We start from the raw sequence: 19,328 nt of genomic DNA, 5'->3' as shown, positions 1-19,328 counted from the left end.
TTATTTAAAAACAACCGCTATGCTTAATCCCCAAAAAGCCTTGAAAATACCAGGTTGTAAAAAATTGCTCTGGGGAAATAAATCTAAAACTATTTCACATTTGTTGTCTTTCATCATAAGACACATTTAAAAACAAAAAAATCTTTGATGATGTTATGTTGGCAAACATGTTTTCATTTTGTTATCACAAAATAAAAACAGATTTAATATAGATGAGTACTTGTGTTGTTGCTTGCTTTAATGGAATAAGATCCACTAGAAAAGAATCCTTTCGTGAGCATGTACCGGTACATTTTTCCTACCTTGGATTAAAAGCTGTTGGCTATAATATAGTTTGTTAACCTTGGTTGCAAATGAACACATGCAAATTGTTTCAAAAATGTGTCCTAGTGTTGTCATGGTAGTGTGTTCACATTTAGTTTAGTCTTGGTCCAAAATACAAGGATATAGACACATTTAAGGAGTAGAATCGTTTTAATAAATATGAACATATTCATGCAGGAATTTTAAAAGTATGAGAAGATAGGAATAGGAAGCAAAATATTCTTTATTTAAGCCTAAATTATTTCGAAATTCTTGTTGTAACCTTCTAAACTATATTTTATAAGCAACTCGTACTTTATAGGAGTCCCTGGATGATTATTAAATTTAAACAAGCATTTAAGTGCATTTTCTTAAGTACACATGATTCAACATATATGTACTTTTATGTTCTCTTTTTTTGGCATCCATGTAATTTTCTAACTAGTATCTGTCTGCATGTTCCTCCTGTGCATTCTTTGACTTTTTAAGTATCCAGTAACTCACCTCCTACATACAGTATATAGTTTTAATTTAGCTTATTTCTTTTTCTCAAATTCCACTTTTAGTGGAGAAATTGTGCTTTAGACTGAAACAAAATACATGCACACAATGGTCACTTCACTGCAAGGACTCTTTAATTTATAAGAAGCAATAAATATTCACATCTCAATTTTCTATTCTTTAGGTACACGTAATACATACACAAAGAAAAAAAAAGAAATAATATTTTGAAGTGCACTCACATATCAACATTTTTCAGGCTTACATTTTTATAACTGTTATTCATTCTTGCATCTCTCATCTGAATAAATAAGAAAAAAAGAGGTCAATATTCCTTTTGGCTGACTTCTCTTTGCTTTAAGTGTGCATTCCCAGTGGCAATCACATGCACACACCTGAATACAGAGTAGGAGGAGTTCCTCCAAATCTTTATTAGAATCCTATGTATAGTTGAATATGTACATTCAGGTTTATACAGTACAATCTATTCATTAGGTGCAGATATATTCATGCAAGAATATTTAAAAATGACACAATAAAAAGTATATCTAACCAATAGTTGTAAAAGTTTCATTTACCATCTGTTACTTTTCCAGAAAAAAACCCCACATTAAATTCCCCTTTGATCATTTAAAACCATCTTTTCAGCAGCTCATTTCATAGAAATCTTCACTTCTTTCTGCCCCATCAGATCACACTGTTGGATTCTCTCGCTATTAATGGCATTGGAGGCAAACTCAGTCTGTGGTCACTCATGAATAAAAACTGAAACAGCAAAGGGGATAATGCTTGAAGAGGCCCATGAGCGTAAAATAAAGAGAAAACAAAGAAAGGAGGCCTCATTTTTAAGAAAAAGCAAAGCAAAAACTAAAGATGTCCTCAGGTTTGAGAGAATTCCAAAAATATCAGTTGCCAAATAATTAAGAGGAAGGCCGTAACTGACTTAAGACATCACATGTGCAAAAATCACAGAACTGCATGGAAAAACCATGCTTCTTTCAAAACATAAAGAAACACACAATGACTAAACCTGTGGTCTGTGAGGAAATGGGCTGGGATGTCCCGCACGTTTCAGTCATCCAATTTTCACAACCATGTTTAAGTATTTTTTAAATACTGGTCGAACTTAAAAGTTTAGATTTATTGGAACAAAACTAAGCTTCAATTGTTTTCAATAGTCAATAATGCCATTCATTAAAAAACTGCATGGAATCTATGGTTTTATGAAGATTGTTCACAACTCACATGTCAGAATACCCTCCAGCAGATATGGCAAACTGAATCAATCTGCGTTTACTTTCTATAACCGTGTACAAACATCTGCTGATATAGTTAATCACTGATCAAAACAATTATTGGACAATATTCATTATACTCATAGCAGGTATATCGTAATATCAATAAAACAGCAAGAAGCTTTAGAAACATTCAAAAAGATATTATTGTTTGTGTCATGGATTTCAGTGGCCCACACGGAAAGCATCATAAAGCTTGGAGATTTCGTTAGAGATGTAGAAGACCCTAAAGCGAAAAAGACTGGTAGGAAAACCATGCACTGGTTTAACAGGTTTAACAGAGAGCAACATATCTTTAAAAAAAAAAAAAGTCTTTCAGCAAAGGGCAATCTGCAAGTATGGAGACATCAAGAAGCCAAGTAAAATTATTGCAAAGTCGAGGGACTTTTTTTTTCTTTCGCAACTTCCTTGTAGTTTTAAATCAATGCTTTGCTGGAACACATCTGATAGTTCGGTCTTTATTTACATCCAGGTTAAAACGCGTGAATCGCTTTTTCAGCAAACGCTGCCGCGCAATCACATCTCTGTGCTGTACATGTGGAAAGTCTCATAAATAAACTCTAGGCTTCAAAACAAAACTGAGGCCAAAAGCCTGGATAAGGATTCAGGTTTCATCTAAAGTTATATGGCTATAGACTTTCTTGATTGTGTGTGGCAGAATCTGCGACATCTTCATGTGTGCACATGCCCGTAAAAGTCCGCTTACATATGCGGGAAGCGCAGGTGAAAGTAACACAGGCGAAGCAGGCTGCGCTTCTTTTTTTCGCTTGCGCTGCTGCTGTAACTTTCTGTCCTGGAACACTTGGTTCGAGCCCTGGATCGTCCCACCGCCTCCACCCTATCGTCTGACCTGTAGACCCTGGGGGCCCACGCCCTGTTCACACCACGGTGCTTATCCGGTTGATAGGTTTGGATTTGGAGCTGCCCCCTGTACCGGTTGCTCCAGCCCCCGTCGCCGGCGGCCCCTGCTGAGGCTGCCCGGGGTGCTGGGGGGGGAGAGGGGAGAGAGGTGTAAGAGGGGTAAGGGGGGACGAAGGGGGGGGTAAAGGGGAGTGTGGTGGGGGAGGGGGGATGGAAGAGAGAGGAGGGTACTGGGGCAGATACGGGGCGGCGGAGGCTGCGTGATGCGCACTGACGGAGGCGGACGGCAGATTGTGGGGCAGAGTGCCGAATATGAAGTGTGCTTGGTGCGTAGAGTGGCTGACCGGGTGTGGTGTGCGCGCGTGTCCGGGGTGGGTTTGGGAGTGTGCGTGGGGGTGGGGGTGGGAGAGGGACAAGGTTAGAGGGGGTTTGATACCAGGGCCGCCGCTCCCTCTTACTGAGTGTGTGGGCTGTGCGTGGTACATGGCGAACTGTTGGTTCTGCGAATGTTGGGAGAGAGGAGAAAGGGGGGGGGGACATCCTACCACCATGTTGGTGTAACGAACCGGAGGCCCATGCTGGGAGAGCTGGGAGAGATGGGCCAGCTGCGGGTGCTGGACGTGCGCTGGGCCTAGCTGTGGTCGACATGGTAGAGAACCTCTCTGTAAGGTGAGGGGGGGCACACCTTGCAGAGGTGGGTGGACAGCTTGGACGTGGTAGCGATGGTGATGGTAGTAAGGTGGTGGGGGCTGTACGTTGCCCACGTGACAGAATTGTGCGTGAAGTGCCTGGATCTTGGAGGACCCCCCCTCCAACTGGCATAGAGATGAAGGGGAGAGAGGTGGGGGTCCGCCAGTATTCGGTGGGGGTACAGGCGCGGGGTAGAGTGGCCCCGGTGGAATAAGGGGCCCTGGTGGTTTGGCACGTTTGCTGCCGAAGAGTGAGCCCAGGAAGGAACCGCTGTTGTTGGTGCTGCTGTTCCCCCCAGAGCCGCTCCCCGCTCCTGTTCTCTCTACACTGTTTGAGACTCCCCCAACTCCTGTCCCAGCAGTGGTATGTTTCTGCCCCGGCCCACCCCCCACCCCCGTCCCGGGGCTCAGGATGGGGCGATGAGGCCGGTAGTCTTCTGTCCCATAGCATCCAGGAAGGACACTTGACATTGGGTAGCGCTGGTGAGGCTGTGGGCTGCTAATGATGGAACCCTGGGAAGATTAAGTATCATCAGACTTTAGGATAAAAACCTTTAGGACTGACTCGTCCTGCTTGGATCATCTCAAAAAACATGCTTGGGCAACTGTAAAGTCATGCAGCCATGGAAAGAATCCTATTGCAGGATGCAGGGATCCATACATACGCACGCACGAGGAAAGACACCGGTGAGGGGAAAAGCAAGTTTTCAGAAGTTATTTTTCTAAGGTTGAATCTCACTTCTACTCCTTAGCCCTATCCCTTAGTTTGCACATCCATGCCTCAGGATGTCTCTATATGTTGGAGGAAAAGGAATTGTTAAAGGTAGGGGCTCAACACCACCTTAAAGTCCCATTCCGATCATCTTTTGATCTATTTTAAAAATGTTTCCAGTGGTCTTTTCATTATGATTATGCAATTTTTAGGCAAAATAAAAAATCCTGTGTCAATTTTTAGGATAGCATAGTTTCTGCAGAGAGCCATTCATTTCAATTCATCATAAGCAAATTGGTGGGGCCAAAGAGTGGATCTGAGATTCTGCCTAAACCTAACCTAATATAGAGACTTACTTCCATGGTACTGTCCAAAGACCCAACACTGTTCCTGCGACCACGCTTCCCTGCACCCCACCAGGAAGAATCAGGTTAGCAAAGTGTGAAAAATAGTTGTTTTTTTCCAGAAAGAAAAAGATGCAAACAGGAAGAAAATCAAGTTTTTCCAGTGCGATTTACTCTATCATACAGTAAGGAAATGGGAATGAACCCTCCCCATCTTATGAGGTGAAAATTTCTCACCTGTCTCCGATAAGTCCCTGAGAGATGAGCTGAGTGCCGTGCGTTTGAGACCCTCACCCACTGAGCAGTTGTCATCAAAACTTGTTCTTCCCAAGGTGCCATTCACAACATCGCTCTTCACACCTGCACCTCCTCCAACCATGCTCCCAGTCAACAAGCCGGGCCGCATCACACCTTTCTGTTTCTCCAGCTCAGCTGTAAATTCAAACAGGAGGCCGGGGAATATTCAAAAAAAAAGAAAAAACCCGGACAGTGTGAAAAAAAAGGACGATTTTTTTAGGAATGTCCAGCAGATGGCGTACTTACATTCCACTCGATATTTCTCCATCTCTTGTACTTCAGCAATACTCTCCCTGAGGTCACTAACAAAACGAGTGCGGTCTTGCTGACTGGGTGCCATAAAGACAATAAGAACTTTCCTCTCTCCTCCCAAGCTGGCTGAGGTCAGGCGGATGCCATGAGGGTAGTCTACAAATGCAAACAATGTGTGAAATAAATCAGGTAAGACCACTGAAAATAAATGAGAGGCGCCAAAGGAGAGTTATTTCTTACATGAGTTCTGGAACATGTGCACTTGCATCTCCACCAAAGGAAAAGATTGTCTGAAGCTGTATGTCACTGAAGTTTTCTTCTTCTGAAAGATTTTAGTCACCTGGTGCATAACAGAAGCAGAGTTATCCTCCGTCCGTCATTTATTCTTGCTTTATCCTGTGGAGGATCATAAGGGTTGCTGGAGGCAATCTTTCACAGTAACAAAACTGAGTCTTACCACTAGCAGGTCATTGAAGAGGAAGACCTCTCGTTGGTGCACTCCTGTCCTCTGAGGTCTGTTAGGGTCAGGGACCTCGTAGAGTTGACAGCAACACACCAGCCTCCGATGGGGAAGGGACAGCACCTACATGGATAAACGACACAGAGAAATGCCGTAAACACACATTACTGAGCCTCATTTGATGGCTCACTCAGATGTAGAACTCACAGGTTTTTTACCCACAATGACCCTTTCCACCGCTTGCACTTGAGACACATGGTCATCGTTGGTCCGCAACTCCCATTTCTGAATTCGCTGGTAAATTCCAACCAACAGGTCTCTAGGTATGTCCTGACCGTTGTCAACTCCTTTGTTGAAACCAATGGAGAAAAAAAAAACATGATTAATTTTTACCGATTTAATGAATTCTGGAAACCTACAGTGTAAAACATCAAGCGTGTTCAAAAATCCATCTTTTCTGCACCTCTCAAATTCTTGATGAAATCTTCTAGTTTCATTTTCCGCTCAGCCTTGACATTGGGGCTGTACATGTCGGTGTTGAGGAGAATGATGGCGAAAGCCAAGATGAAGATGGTGTCTGGATTCTGAAACTGCCGAACCAGGGTGGGATTGCACACACAATACCTCTGACTAAAGACAAAAAACAGCAAACGTTTTATTTTGAAAATAGCAGTAAAAAGATACAGACATTTGGTGAAATATCTGATACAAACCTGAATGCTTCAATGAGCCTCTCTACTTTCTGGGCTTCTCCCTGAACTCTAATTTGGGCCTGAAATTTCCTCAGAGCATCATCGATATCCATACCAGAAAAGTCCATCTCATCCAAAACGCAGCTAAAACACACAGAGTGACAGTCACACAGGAGTCTTTTTCCTGTAGGTCAGTCTGAATTATTATGTCCATGCACACCACTCTTAGTTTGAAGCATTTCGTATCATATATCTTGAGCTTTTAGGTACTTTAAATTAATTTCTGGTCTTATGCAGCAGTCTATTCATGAATACTCACTCTAAAACATCTTTGTTGAATTGTTTCTGCCGGTTTCCCAGAAATTCTCCAATCATCTGTCTGCTCAAACCTTTCCTCTCCAGGATAAAACGAGCGATCCCAACTGGAGTGTCTGAGACGAAACCCCTCTCTATCAAGTACTGGATCCCCTTCTCTGGCTTCCTAAAAATAAAAAGAATTCATGTAATCTTCCTCTCTGATTAAAAAAAGGTAACTCCTTTTTATAGAAATAGTGTACATGTGTGATTATTAGAACCATACTTGTTGAAGAGATTGAGGCCGATGCGGTACTGGCGTCTCTGTACGACATCACTGTTAAAGGGCGGCGAGTCCCAGCTATGGCGACTCTCTCTCTGGTAGGTCTGCTTGCCTAAAGGAGGCAGTGGCTCCCGCAGGCTGTCCTGAGACGAGGAGCCTGAGCTGCAGTTGACTGTCTCGTTGGAATTGGTGGTGGAGTTTAGTGAATCGTTGTCTCCGTCAGAGCAGCACGGCTGCTCCAGACCGCCAGGCGGCAGAGCTGTAGAAGAGGACGAAGACAAAGGGGTGGTGGGAGGCTGCTGCGGGGAAGAGGAGGATGAAGGTGTGTCCGGGTACTGATGGTGATGGATTGGGTGGTGGTGATGGTGGTGGTGAGCTGCTACTTGGTGGGGGATATGCGTGGGTAGGGGCCTCCCAGGAACCCTCGTCTGGCCCTGGGCAGCTGTGGTGGAGGAGGGCCGGGTGCCTGTGTTGGGGGAGTGTTTCAGCGTTCCCTGAGGGGAGCCTGAACCTACACCAGGTTCCTGTTCATAGACCAGCTGTCTGCTCAAGGAGCCCCGGTCGGAGCGGTCACTCATGTCTACTGAGCTGTCACTAGGTGGCTCAATTGTAAGAAGAGGCAGATGTGCGCCCCTTTGTCGATAATCTCTGCACTCTGTGCACGGCGTGCTGCGCCGACTGTTACTGCTGCCGCCTCCCTCGGTGTCTCGGCTGTCCTCGCGGCCTCCCACGCCGCCTCCCGGGCCCCAGTACTCCGTGTCAGTGCTGCTCGGTGCCCGGTCCAGTGACAGAGGAGAGGAGGGCATACCGTCATCCATGTACAGGGTCACGTCACTGTACGAGGTTGCTGTGCTGTCCCCATGCATGCTGAGCCCTCCTCCAGCTCCCCGGCCCCTCTCTCCCAGACCTCTCTGGGAGGAGGGGTTGCTGCTGCTGCTCCACATGCACTCTCCAAAGTCTTCGCTAATCCCTCCACCCTCCCTGCTGCCTTCCTGAGAGTCATCGCAGCCTGCCCGGCAGGTAAGGGCGTCATCTATGGAGTCAGCTAAAGACTTGACCTGGTAGAAACAAGGAGGCTGTTTAATTTTTTAGGCCAACAGCTGGTCAACAGCAGGACTTAAAATAGATAGAAACTCTAACTAATTAGGAGTCTAGATTGGTTCAATTTTGTTTTTTTCTGCTTAAATTCTCTGTAATCACCTGTTTTGAGAAGGAGTCCTCCAGATGTGTATAGTCTCCTGGGCGGTCCGGATCAGGCGAATGAGGAGGCCCTATGGCCACGCTGTGGGTGAAGTTTGTCTGCGTTGCCTGCTGCTGTGGCTGCCGCTCGTCAAAGGAATACTGCAGTCTCATGTTGGAGAGGATGATCCGCCTCGTCATACGACTCTCTGATGCAGAACTTCGAAGTCGCTCAAAGTTCTTGTTCATGCGATACTGCCTGAAGGCTGTCTGAATGGTCTTAGCTGCTCTGCGACTTACGAAGGATCCGCCATACTTTCGCTCCAGCATTTCCACCTGCACAAACAGCAACGAGAAGCTCAGGTAATTTCAAGTATCTAATTGGTTAAGTCTTTTTGACATCATTACTAATAAAAAATAATTAGTGACCTTCTTATCCTGCAGATCCGTTGAGAGCTCATAGCTGTCAGAAAGAGCCTTGCACCTCTTGTTCTCCTCTTCTTCTTGCTTGCGGAGGGCCAGACTTGCAGGTTGGTGGCGAGTCCGTAGTGCCCAGGCCAAGGTGGCTGAGCTGGAGGTGGGGGTTCTGGAGCCAATTGGAGCACTGCTGCTGCTGTCACCGTAACGTTCTGCACCCCGATGGTAAGCCGTCTGGCCAAAAGAGCTGTCTTTGTGGGCGCCTGCCTCTTGACCCTGGGATTCCCCCTCAACTCTTGAGAAATTAAGAGCAGGACATCTTGTTTTGAGTCCAAACATTCAAGAAAGAACAGTAAACATTCAAAACAAAGAGCAGACATATAAGAATAGCCTGATGTGGTGAATGAATTAAAAACTGTAATATAACTTACTTGTAAAATTTAGAGCGACGTGAAACTAACCATTTCTTGGTGGATGCCATGGTTGACTTAAATCAAAGCTTTAAGTCTGATTATTTTGGCCTACATAATCTTTAATATGCTAGTATTTGAACATACATATCTATCCAATACTTTAGAGAGCTTGGTTAATGTTTTCCAAAGACAACTGCTGCTTCTTCACTGCTGTGTCAACTTTATCTGACGCACACGTCAGCAATAAAACATTCCAAGAAGTTCGCAATCATTCCATTCCATTGTCACAGCATTATTGCAGGAAAATATCAAATAGTTCAGAGGTAACAAATTCCTTAAAAACAGGATGGTCTCCTCCCAGAGTTAGAAATATAACATGCATTTAAATGTCCTCTGCAAAGCTACAGCAGCAAGAAGGTAAACTTTTCAACCAAATGTATCCTTTGTGGAGCCACATCAGTGATGATTGTCGCTAAATCCAACAGCATTCGAGTCCAGAAATCCTACGGTTTTCCATTTCAGCCAGAAAACAGTCCACCCGGGTTAATCAGTGTGTTTGAGGGAACTGCAGTCACATGTTCCTGCTTACATTTCCTCCTTGTCCCAGCCCCACCCCGTCCAGTCAGAGGTAGCCCGTCCCACAGTGAGGAAGGGAGTTCGGTTTTGGGGTTGGATGTGTTTACAAGTGTGGGCCCTAACATTTAGAATGAGTTCAGCTCTCTAAAACTTACTAAACTACGGATTAAAAAAGTTTTGTTTACATCTAAGTTTGTGTTTAAGTGGGAGATCCAGCATCCTTCCTTCAACCTGGGTTGACACAGTTCCGCTAGACTGCAGAGCCTTCCTGCGTTTGTGTTTGCAAAAACAAATACACACAAAAAAGGGCAGAAGGAAATGTCTTTTTGAGGTTGACAGAAGTGGTTTAATTCATTGAAATTCTCATCTTGCAAACGGCATTGTTGAAATACTAATGCTACAGTCACTCCAGTCTTGTACCAAGACGAGGAATCTTTGCAGTGGGCAGAGGAGAACACACTGAACAATGCCGGGTCCGCTTGCATGACATCCTGTGCCTTCAAGCATGACTCAGGCTCAATTATTGTTGAGTCTAAAAACAGAGCAGTGGACGGTGCAGTTTGGTTGCATAACTTCCATAACACAGAAATAAAAGCCGATTCTGAACATAGGTCAGAAGAACATCCATATTCACAGTGTTAAAAACACACTTTTCTTTCAAATTTTCAATAGATTAATTAAAGGCAAGAACCTGTTGCTTTCAATTGCATCCCTCAGAAAAGTGCAATCTGAACAGCATTCTTTCCAATTCCTCCTCTTCGGCTCCTTAAATAGAAAAAACTGAGGAGAGGGAGGGGGTTGCTTGGTGACGGTTGCCGTGGGACTTTTGTGGGCGGAGAGGCGGTTGTTAGGATGAAAAGCGTGGTTGCCATGACAATGCATCAACTCTTATCATCATTAAAGTGGGTGTTTAAGATGCTTTAGTGGTAGAAAATGACATTCAACATAATTTTTTACATTTGCGTGAGTGCAGGTAATTTCAGATATTTGCAAAATTACCCCCAAAAAAAGGTTCATTACATAAAGCTTTTTAGTGGCTGGTGTCTTGCAGAAATGCTGATTTTTCAAGGAAGTCAATAAAAGACAAGGGCTGAACCCCATAAATGCCTCTGAATGTCAAAAGGTGCTAGAAATGGTCACTTAACTGTAAATTCTAGCACATCATGTGTAATAGTAGTATTTTAATTGATCTGAATCACAGATGACTACAATTTGAATGGCAAAACATCTTAATGGAACCAAAAACCTAGTTTCATGCTTTTATTCTGAAATAATCATCTGGGACCTCTGGATTTCTGCCCCAACAGTACATCCTAAAATCTTTAAGACTACAAACAATGGATGAACACGTCTTTACCACTGTGTCTGACTTGTTCACAAATGTAACATACTTTATTGGTCTTCGTTGGATACGAATAATAATTTCCTAGTGTTAAATGATTAGCAATATTTACATTGATGGTAAGAAGTCATTTAAAGTTTAAATCTGTCAGACCTTTGTCAGTTTGTTGCTGTTTTAAAACTGTTTTTAGGTTGAATGACTTGAAACCTTTTTCTCTCTGTTTCATAAAAATGGTTTCCTTTTCTGCAGCATTTTTGTTCTGTGGATTCAAATGTTTCCCTGGTACTTGGATGGATCCCTAAGTGTGGATTTGGATTTATGAGGATAGAATTACAGGCAATTATTTTTCTCTCTTTTGTGGACACTAATGACCTTTGCTCGACTCATTCAACAGAAAAAAACCTCTACTACTTGATCTGAATTGTACGCCACTTTTTGAGCAGTTTTACTGCTCATGGATTAAACCTTATTTGACACATTTCCTTGAGACTATGATTGATTCACTAGTCTTTCTAAAAATGTAGAAATGCTTTTTCTGTGTCCCTGCGCTTATACTTTCTTTGGTCGGTAGGTCTAAATGTATACAGATTTTGTTCAAATTGATTCTAATCCAATTTGAAGTAGTGTCTTTTGATTTTTTTAAACCTGATTTATATTTAAATCCCACTGTAACTAGGTTTAAATTTCCATAATACATTTGTGAAGCACGAAATAATTTTATACCCTAACTCATACCCTGTAGTTATAAATATCTTCTTCAAACATGTAAAAGAAACTACTTGCCTATGAGTCGCTCAAGAGTTTTTTTTAACATATGACTTTTAACCTTTTAACCTATAACCTTGTACATTGTGCCTTGTTTTTTACACAGTTGCTACCAAATGATTATTTTCTAGGCCACCAATACCTTCTTCTGTGTTCAGGAAGAATTTTTTTTTTCTTTGATATGTCTGAGTCTCCCTGTACTTTACTTGCTTGAATTAATTTTGCAACTCTATATTTTTCCGTCTTTGTGTTCCAATTATCTTTCTCTAGCAAAGTCTTAATTGCATTAAGAATAATTTAGTAAACCTTTTTTTTGGTTGAAAATTGGCTTTGGCCTAAAGTCACTTAAATATATTTGTGTCAGAAATTGTCATTAAAAGTTACTTCATCTTCCTGACATGATTTTAAATCAGCAACATGTCTGCTTTCTTTTTCTCCTAAAATCAGTGTCACGTTTTTAGTGCATTTAGCTAAACTGCAGAAAGTCCTTAATATTTCAATTTAAATCCCAACAGATTAGCTGTCAATAAGATTATTATGTAAAGCATTTCTTTTGCAATTCTGCCAAAAAATGTTCTTTAAACCGCAAAGTCAAAACATTAAACATCTTAATTCTGACTTATAAAAGTGGTTGGAAACCCATTCTTTAATCTTAAGTTCTTAATATTTTCAAACTTTAATTGACATTCAGTTTGCAAAAAACAAACAAAAAAAAACTGAATCCTAAATAAACAATGAAACAAAATTGGTATGCAACGTTCAGAGAAACCTCCAAGGAAAGGAAAGTGCAAAACAAGACTTTGATCAAAACCAGATATTAGGTTTAGTGAAAACCGGGATAATCAAGCAAAAAGTTTGTTGCGTAAGACTTTAAATGCGGCCATATCACAGCTGGTATCTGCATCTCATCATTTATGTAAGACCCTCTGTTTTTCTGCGACGGTGCCACAGAGCGAGTCTCCGGAGAGTCCTTCCTAAAGACCAGCCAACAGATTTACTACGTCCAACCGTTTAATTAGAACTGAAACAGATGGGTGGATTCTGATAAACCAGAGAATGATCAACAAAAAAAGTTTAAAGAACAAAAGTAGACAATAAAACATGAATGGGCAAGCATGTGCTGTAAAGTACAATGTGATCTCCCCTGCCTCCTGTTCCTCGATCATACAAAATTCATGTGTAGACACAGTAGGTCTTTCTGGTTGTGTGCTTGAAAGCACAGCAGTAGGTGGGACTTTGCTGCTGAAGTCACAGCAGGACAGGAAAGCTGGAATAGTTTCTCCTCTGCATGTCATGAGGACGCCAATGATTGTTAACTTATTATCAGCGAAAAAATTCCTACAGTACACGTCTCCTACGATTTCTAATCAATTTATCACACCTTTTTGTGACATTTGGTGTTATTTTTCTTAACGCCTCTACTCACATAGATTGTATAAAGCTCAGAGTACAAAATGGCCTGCAGCAATAATTATTGTATTCTTAAAAAAAAAATGATGTTAATTCCAGGCTTTAAAGCGGAGTAAGAGCGTAAAAACCCTGTACAAGAGTGGCCTCATTCTTTCAGAAGGCCAATCTGAAGGGGGAAACAATCAAATCATTCACGGATCAAATCCGCCAACTCACACCAGCTGCTGCTGCAGTGCACTGTGATCCAGACTGCTTCATGTGTCCGTGCAGTTCAGAGCCCAAATGGTGTCTGGACGGCAGACGAGGCACCGAGTGTTAGCCTGATCTCTGCAGACTTGCAGTGGAAAGTGAGTTTCGAACATATTGCTGGAAAATATGTGGGGGAAAAGTATATAATATTGCTCAAGTAGAGGAAACTCCTTCCTTCTTTGACCTCCCTGACACAACCCTCTGCAATCACCCGGACTTGGGACCAGCACATAAAAGCCTTATAGTTTGCCCCCTTGTGGATGCAATCTTAAGAAAACTGGGAAACAAAACCACAAATAAGTTTTTAGTAAATTTGGTTTATTTGATATGAAAAAGGTGTGCCACTTCCAAAATAATATTGGATGTAGTTTGTGCGGATTTCACTAAAAAAACATCCTTTCCTTTCAGTTATTCTGAGTCTTCTGCTGTCTGAGGTTAAGTCACGGACCGTGTGACTCTTGCAGGCAAGCCAAGCCAACCTTCAAACATACTTGAGATTATATCTCAAGTTGATGCCACGCCTGACGATATTGCCAAACCAATTCCAAAAGCGAAACACTAAATATTCATACCAAAAGGCTCTACCATGTTGCTGATAGAAAAAAAAAAAAACACAGTCCCATGCTGACTGTGATTCACATCCTCACTCTTTCTGCAATGGGAATCTTTCATTAACACAAACACACAATCATATTGGCTCTTGATCCACTTGTGAAGCTCTACAAGCTGCATTCTTGACAGCCTTTTAGCAGCCGGGAACTTCCTGGTCCATCCCACCGTCACAGCTCTGACACTTTCACCAGCCTCACTTCATGAAAACACGTACAGCAGGAACAGACAAAAAGACGCCATTTGTAGGTCTTCACTTTTATTGGAGAAATATTAATGTTTATTTAAGGGGACGTAATCCTGGAAAAATCAAACAAACAAGGAAACATCAAATCAGAAACTAGAATTTTCTGCATGCTTTCTTCAATATGGTCTTTGCCGTTTCAAAACACCAAGTACATTAAATGATAGACGGACACCAGTTTCCCCCAAAACAATTAGTTCAAAAGAAATCATTGAAATGTTTTACATATGTCGTATTTGTCTTCAAACGTAAGGCCACATTTTGTTTGCATCCTTCAGTATGCATTCGTTAAACTCTTGTTAGAGGGTTGAGCTTAAGCTATGCTTTCAAAACATACCTTGAATGTTTTAAACCTGCTTCTCAACGTGTCATTGGATTTCCAGCCTGAGCCGCGACACTCCCAACGCTTCTTGGAAACACATCTTGTAGACTGCACGAGTCTTCTTTGGATCAATTTCAAAGTAGTAGCTCAGCTTCATTCTTTTACTATGGCTCATTTGCTGCAAGCTGCTCATTTCCTGAACCACTTCACAGCTGATGAGAGATTATCTCGCTAAAGCGGGTCTTATTTCTCTCTCAGGGACAGCTGATCAGCAGTTAACCTAGTTCATATTAATACAGAATTTATCTAATTCATTCAGTTCAAATTCTAGGGGCTTTGCGCTCTGTTGCTTTCTAAATTCAACTCTAATGTGGAGTAAATTCCCTCCACATACTGACTGAAGAAACCTGAGCGGTTAAGTGAAAGTACTGAAGTCACCTGCAAATGAAAAATTAAAAACATTTTTCTTGCACAAGACGGTGAATCAAATTTCACAAGATCAGCAAAGTTGACCAAAAACATGGTTGTAAATAGTTTGGGATATAATACTGAGCACTCAATCTGTAGAAGTTAACATACAAATGTCCCTCCAATCCAGTTTCCTTGATCAAACCGATGCCCAAACTTTCACCCAAAACAGAAACCAATAAGTGAGTCAGGACCAAATCCAAATGTGTAAAAATTGAGTCACAGCGGTGTAATCGCACAACTGGCTCATGTTAAGAAGTCTTGTCCTACAGAGAGGCATGAAGGAGTTTCCTTTTTTCTGTTGTGCATCACCCCTGATATGTTCTAGAGTGGCAGCAAATGTTTAAAACATATAGTTCAGCAACTAATTTATTAAAATCTAGGCAGACAGCCCTAGAGTTTTTTTCAGTAAAAACGATTCAGGTAAACTTTTGTCAGTGCGCCAGAGTCTGTGGCGCTCCTCGTTCATCAGTCCTGCAAAACCTGGGAGACACATCCGACATTTGGCAGTCACAAAGATTCATGGGAGTTTCAAACCATTGGTAAAAGTATAGGTGCATTTATAGATGTTACACATAGACAAACATAAATCCAAGCTCATATAATGTTGTTTGCGTTTCATATTTAAGGCCGTAATTCTGATGTAAGCATTCCTGGATGTAAGTAAAGGTGCAAGAATAAATTATGCACATTTCCTCTCTAACTATAAATGTGTTTGTGTTATTAAAGATCTTAGATAAAACACCAATGGTATTGTTATTGTACTTTTTCCAAATCGGTGTTTAAATGAAAAAAAAAAATCCTATTTACATAGGTTTTACATGATTTTAAACATTACTGTTTCAGAGGGTTTTTCCAAAAACAATTGTAAATACTTGTTACACTCAAATAATGCAAACAAGTCAGACTTCAAAAATATTATATATTTTAAGGAAAAAAAGAGTAATTATTCTGTACATTGCACATCAATCAATGGAATAATTTAAAGTTTCTATTATAAATCTTTGAGCTCAAACTGCTACATCTTTGTGCTGGAGTGTTTGTGTTGTGGAAAACAGTACAATTAATGGAAACACATATTTAAGTTCTAAAAAGAAAGGAAGGGGAGACATTTTTATTGGGAATAAACTAATTTGTACTGAAAAAACTTGAAAAGCAGAGGAACATTAGTGACCAAAAATGACATGTTAGGCTTATCAGACACAAATTTTGTTTGGCTACATTTGATAGTTTCAGTGCATATTAACGAAGGACAAATGTCTCTGGCAATCTGCACCGATTACAACTAACAAGCACATTTGTAGCTTTAAGTGAGGGAAAGAAACAGCAAAGAATAAATAAAAGACAATATCAAGATTCCTCATGGGAGGAATTAAAGACTCTGACATAAAACACATTAAAAAACAATCAATGACGGCACAAAAGTAGCGCAGGTTGCATGCATTTCTGGCGTTCGTTAGTCATTGTGATGCACAGGTGAGAATTCGGTTTCCTGCAAGTACTTTCACTGGTAAAAATGTGCGAGTCGCCGCGGCCGGCACACCTCGGCTCAGCGGGAGGAGGGACTGCTGCAGCTTGAAGCAGAGCAACAGAACTGATGGGCACCCTCGTCCTCCTCACTTGGAAAGCAACACGGGACGAGTCACAACACAGCAGCAAACAGGACAGGGGCCAGATGGAGAGAAAACAGAGAAAGAGAAAGAACGAGACAGGAAGTGAAAAGCTGCACGAGACAAAAAGCAGAAAGCAAAAGACATTTACAGCAGGCTAGATTGTTCAGATTCTTTTTTTCTTTTTAGAACAGTCTGTGGGCATAGAAGACATCCTTATCAAATGTTATGCTCGTCATCTCTTGTGGAAGCACACCTTTTGCCATCCAATGCCATTAGATGGCAGTGTTGGATCATCATGCACAGATGTAGAAGAATCAGCTGGAGGATGATTACAGGAAGAGATAAAGGGGGGGACATGGGGGGGGGGGGGGGCAGCAGGTTCACTTGTGAGTCAGTCAACCTTCATCCTGTAGCTTTTGAAGAAAACCAACTTCCTTTTCCAGAAGAGCTATGAGTTGGTCAAACTGGTAGGACAGCACTGCTTATTATTAGTAACTGCTGGGAGTGGTTAGCAGACTGAAGCACAGGATGCTGAGGGGTTAAGGAGGAAAACATGCAGGCATTTGTTACATGTAAATCAAGTAATGGGGCAAATAAACAGGTTGGACCGACAGGGAGAGATCCAGGTGTAGTTGCCAGGATTCAGGAATGTTTAGGGAGACTTGAAAGGTTCTTTATGGGTATTTCTTGCTTATTTTGGTACTCACTGTAATCAGGCCCCACTGGGGCCCTTACCTGTCCTCCTGCTGTAAGCTTTGGTCAATGGAGGGACAGCAGTACTGATGGAGAGTGCCGAAGCTGTGAACTGTCAGACTGGTGGGAAATAAAGCTGCAAAGGCAGAGCTGCTCCCTGCTGTGGGAGTGGTGGGAGCTGAGAAGGGCTGCCCCGAGACGGATGGAGGCCGGACACTGACAGGAAGGAACATAGATGGGCGACAAACACAGACACACACACACAGCAGAGTGGACGGAGCAGAGAGACACGTGCAGTCAGCACCGAAGCAGATTTAGAGACACACAGTGAAAGCATTAGAAGCTGCACATTTACAGACAATCATAGAGTTTAAATGAGAGTGTCTGATGAAAGAGAAAAGGAAATGTGCAGGAATTCAGCATCTGACTTCCTCACAACCACACAAACACAACCGGTCGGGCTGGAAACCAACTTGTTGCAGTAATACAATAACAGAAGAAAAGAAAACCCGCAGAACAGAAAGTTTCAATAGTTGCCTTAGCTTCGCTTCGTGTTGTTACTCTATTGAAGGATATAATGCTCACCAGGGGGGGGGGCTCTTTAATGGATCAACATGTATGGAAATGGTTGAGCTATTTTTATAAAGCATGCAGAAGTGCTTGTAAAACACACAAGCCTCCTCTTTTGGCAGGACTTTGAGCGGCTCCATCTGCAGCTGAGGAGTGAGCAGTTGTTGACATTAGCATGTAAATGTCTGGTTTCTCACTGAGGGGCCAGCTGCTCTGAAGGACACACAGTCCCCGTCACTTTAGCGAGGAAGCACTTTCGGGGCCGCAAAGTGGGTGAAAGTGGAGGCGAGCGGCAACACTCCAGCAGCTGGGTGACGTCTTCCAGCTGCGTGAGGCACAGCCGCCACGCAGAATCCCGGATCTCACACAGTACAGTTACTCCAAAAACAATTGCTGGTTTAGAAAAAAAGCACTTCGGAGGAATGGAAAGAAGCTTCTTATTTTTTCTTTGCCAGAAGCGTTTAAAGTCCCACTCCAATCATCTTTTGAGCCATTTCACAAGCATTCCCAGTGATCTTCTAATTATGATTATGCCGTTTTTTTGCCAAAATAAAAAAAACCTGTGCTAAGTTCGCAAAATAAAGTGCAAATTTATCATTATCGCGATATCACGCTGTGCAATAAGCAAACCGCTAAAAAAGATGGCGGAAATTGCAATAAATCGTTACCTTAAGTGTGCTAAAACAATCTTATGCCAGCTTAAAGTATTTAATTAAATAAATCCATTTATGCATTTGACCAATCAGAGGGACGCCTTCATGTTGTTGTCCAATCGGATGCAGCCCTTTTATGTGAGATGTTTGCCTCATATGTAGACTAGGGTCATTTGGGGTATAATTTGTTGCAACTGTTGCAATGAAATGGAAATTAGATTTTTGATAGTTTTGCTTTTTGTTCATGTACTGCAAGTTATATCGTCATCGCAATATTGATCACTAATATCGCAAGTTTTCCTCATCTTGTGCAGCCCTAACCTGTGCCATTTTTTTAGGACATATTTTCAGCAGAGCAGCTATAGTTCATTAGAAATTCCTCTCTGAGTTGAATTTGACCATTGCCACTGAACAACCCTGCCGACTTTTCCCTCCCCATTGCCGAAAGCCCAGGGCAGGGATTTTGTGGCCTGCTCAGCATATTTTCTGCGACACAAATAAGCTCTTTTTGTCTGCTCCTGATTCACAACGATTTGAATGAAGAAATACTTACATTTTCTTTATCTATGTCCTCCGTTTTCAGAAAAGTGCCAAAAGGACATGTTAAAAACACCAAAAACATGATTTTCAGAGTAGGCTTTTAAAACGAGTGATGCAGTTTATTCCTCTGTAAAATCACTGAGACCAAAACGTCTGAAAATGCAACCATTTCTGGCAACGTCCTTCATGAGTAAGAACATCCAAGACATGCAATCACTATGTCTGTCATGAGCGCCTTTTCTTCCCCCTGAAATACTCCTAATCAAATATAATTCTCACTCG

General features: G+C 42.0%; 1 protein-coding gene across 4 annotated transcripts in view; it reads right to left on the bottom strand.

The window, feature by feature from the left end:
• Positions 1 to 916: 916 nt before the first annotated feature.
• iqsec2b (IQ motif and Sec7 domain ArfGEF 2b) overlaps positions 917 to 19,328 on the bottom strand; it is a 33,241-nt gene continuing 14,829 nt past the window's right edge. Inside the window, exons 1-14 of one of the 4 annotated variants that reach the window (XM_023956800.2) lie at positions 9,011 to 9,149; positions 8,592 to 8,874; positions 8,184 to 8,498; positions 6,987 to 8,041; positions 6,726 to 6,887; positions 6,428 to 6,550; positions 6,178 to 6,344; positions 5,922 to 6,061; positions 5,712 to 5,837; positions 5,495 to 5,594; positions 5,249 to 5,410; positions 4,943 to 5,137; positions 4,718 to 4,767; positions 917 to 4,162 (exon numbers count right to left, since the gene is read on the bottom strand). In XM_023956800.2, coding sequence (XP_023812568.1) covers positions 2,978 to 4,162; positions 4,718 to 4,767; positions 4,943 to 5,137; positions 5,249 to 5,410; positions 5,495 to 5,594; positions 5,712 to 5,837; positions 5,922 to 6,061; positions 6,178 to 6,344; positions 6,428 to 6,550; positions 6,726 to 6,887; positions 6,987 to 8,041; positions 8,184 to 8,498; positions 8,592 to 8,874; positions 9,011 to 9,060 — 4,113 coding nt within the window. In that variant the 5' untranslated portion in view covers positions 9,061 to 9,149 and the 3' untranslated portion in view covers positions 917 to 2,977. Of the gene's footprint in view, positions 4,163 to 4,717; positions 4,768 to 4,942; positions 5,138 to 5,248; positions 5,411 to 5,494; positions 5,595 to 5,711; positions 5,838 to 5,921; positions 6,062 to 6,177; positions 6,345 to 6,427; positions 6,551 to 6,725; positions 6,888 to 6,986; positions 8,042 to 8,183; positions 8,499 to 8,591; positions 8,875 to 9,010; positions 9,150 to 19,328 lie in introns of those variants that run through there. The other 3 variants (XM_023956798.2, XM_023956799.2, XM_023956801.2) reach the window with 3 other exon arrangements.

The sequence above is a fragment of the Oryzias latipes genome, chromosome 7, assembly GCF_053564925.1.
Source record: "Oryzias latipes strain Hd-rR chromosome 7, Olatipes_Hd-rR_3.1".
NCBI lineage: Eukaryota > Metazoa > Chordata > Actinopteri > Beloniformes > Adrianichthyidae > Oryzias > Oryzias latipes.
This window is presented reverse-complemented; position numbering and strand designations above follow the sequence as displayed.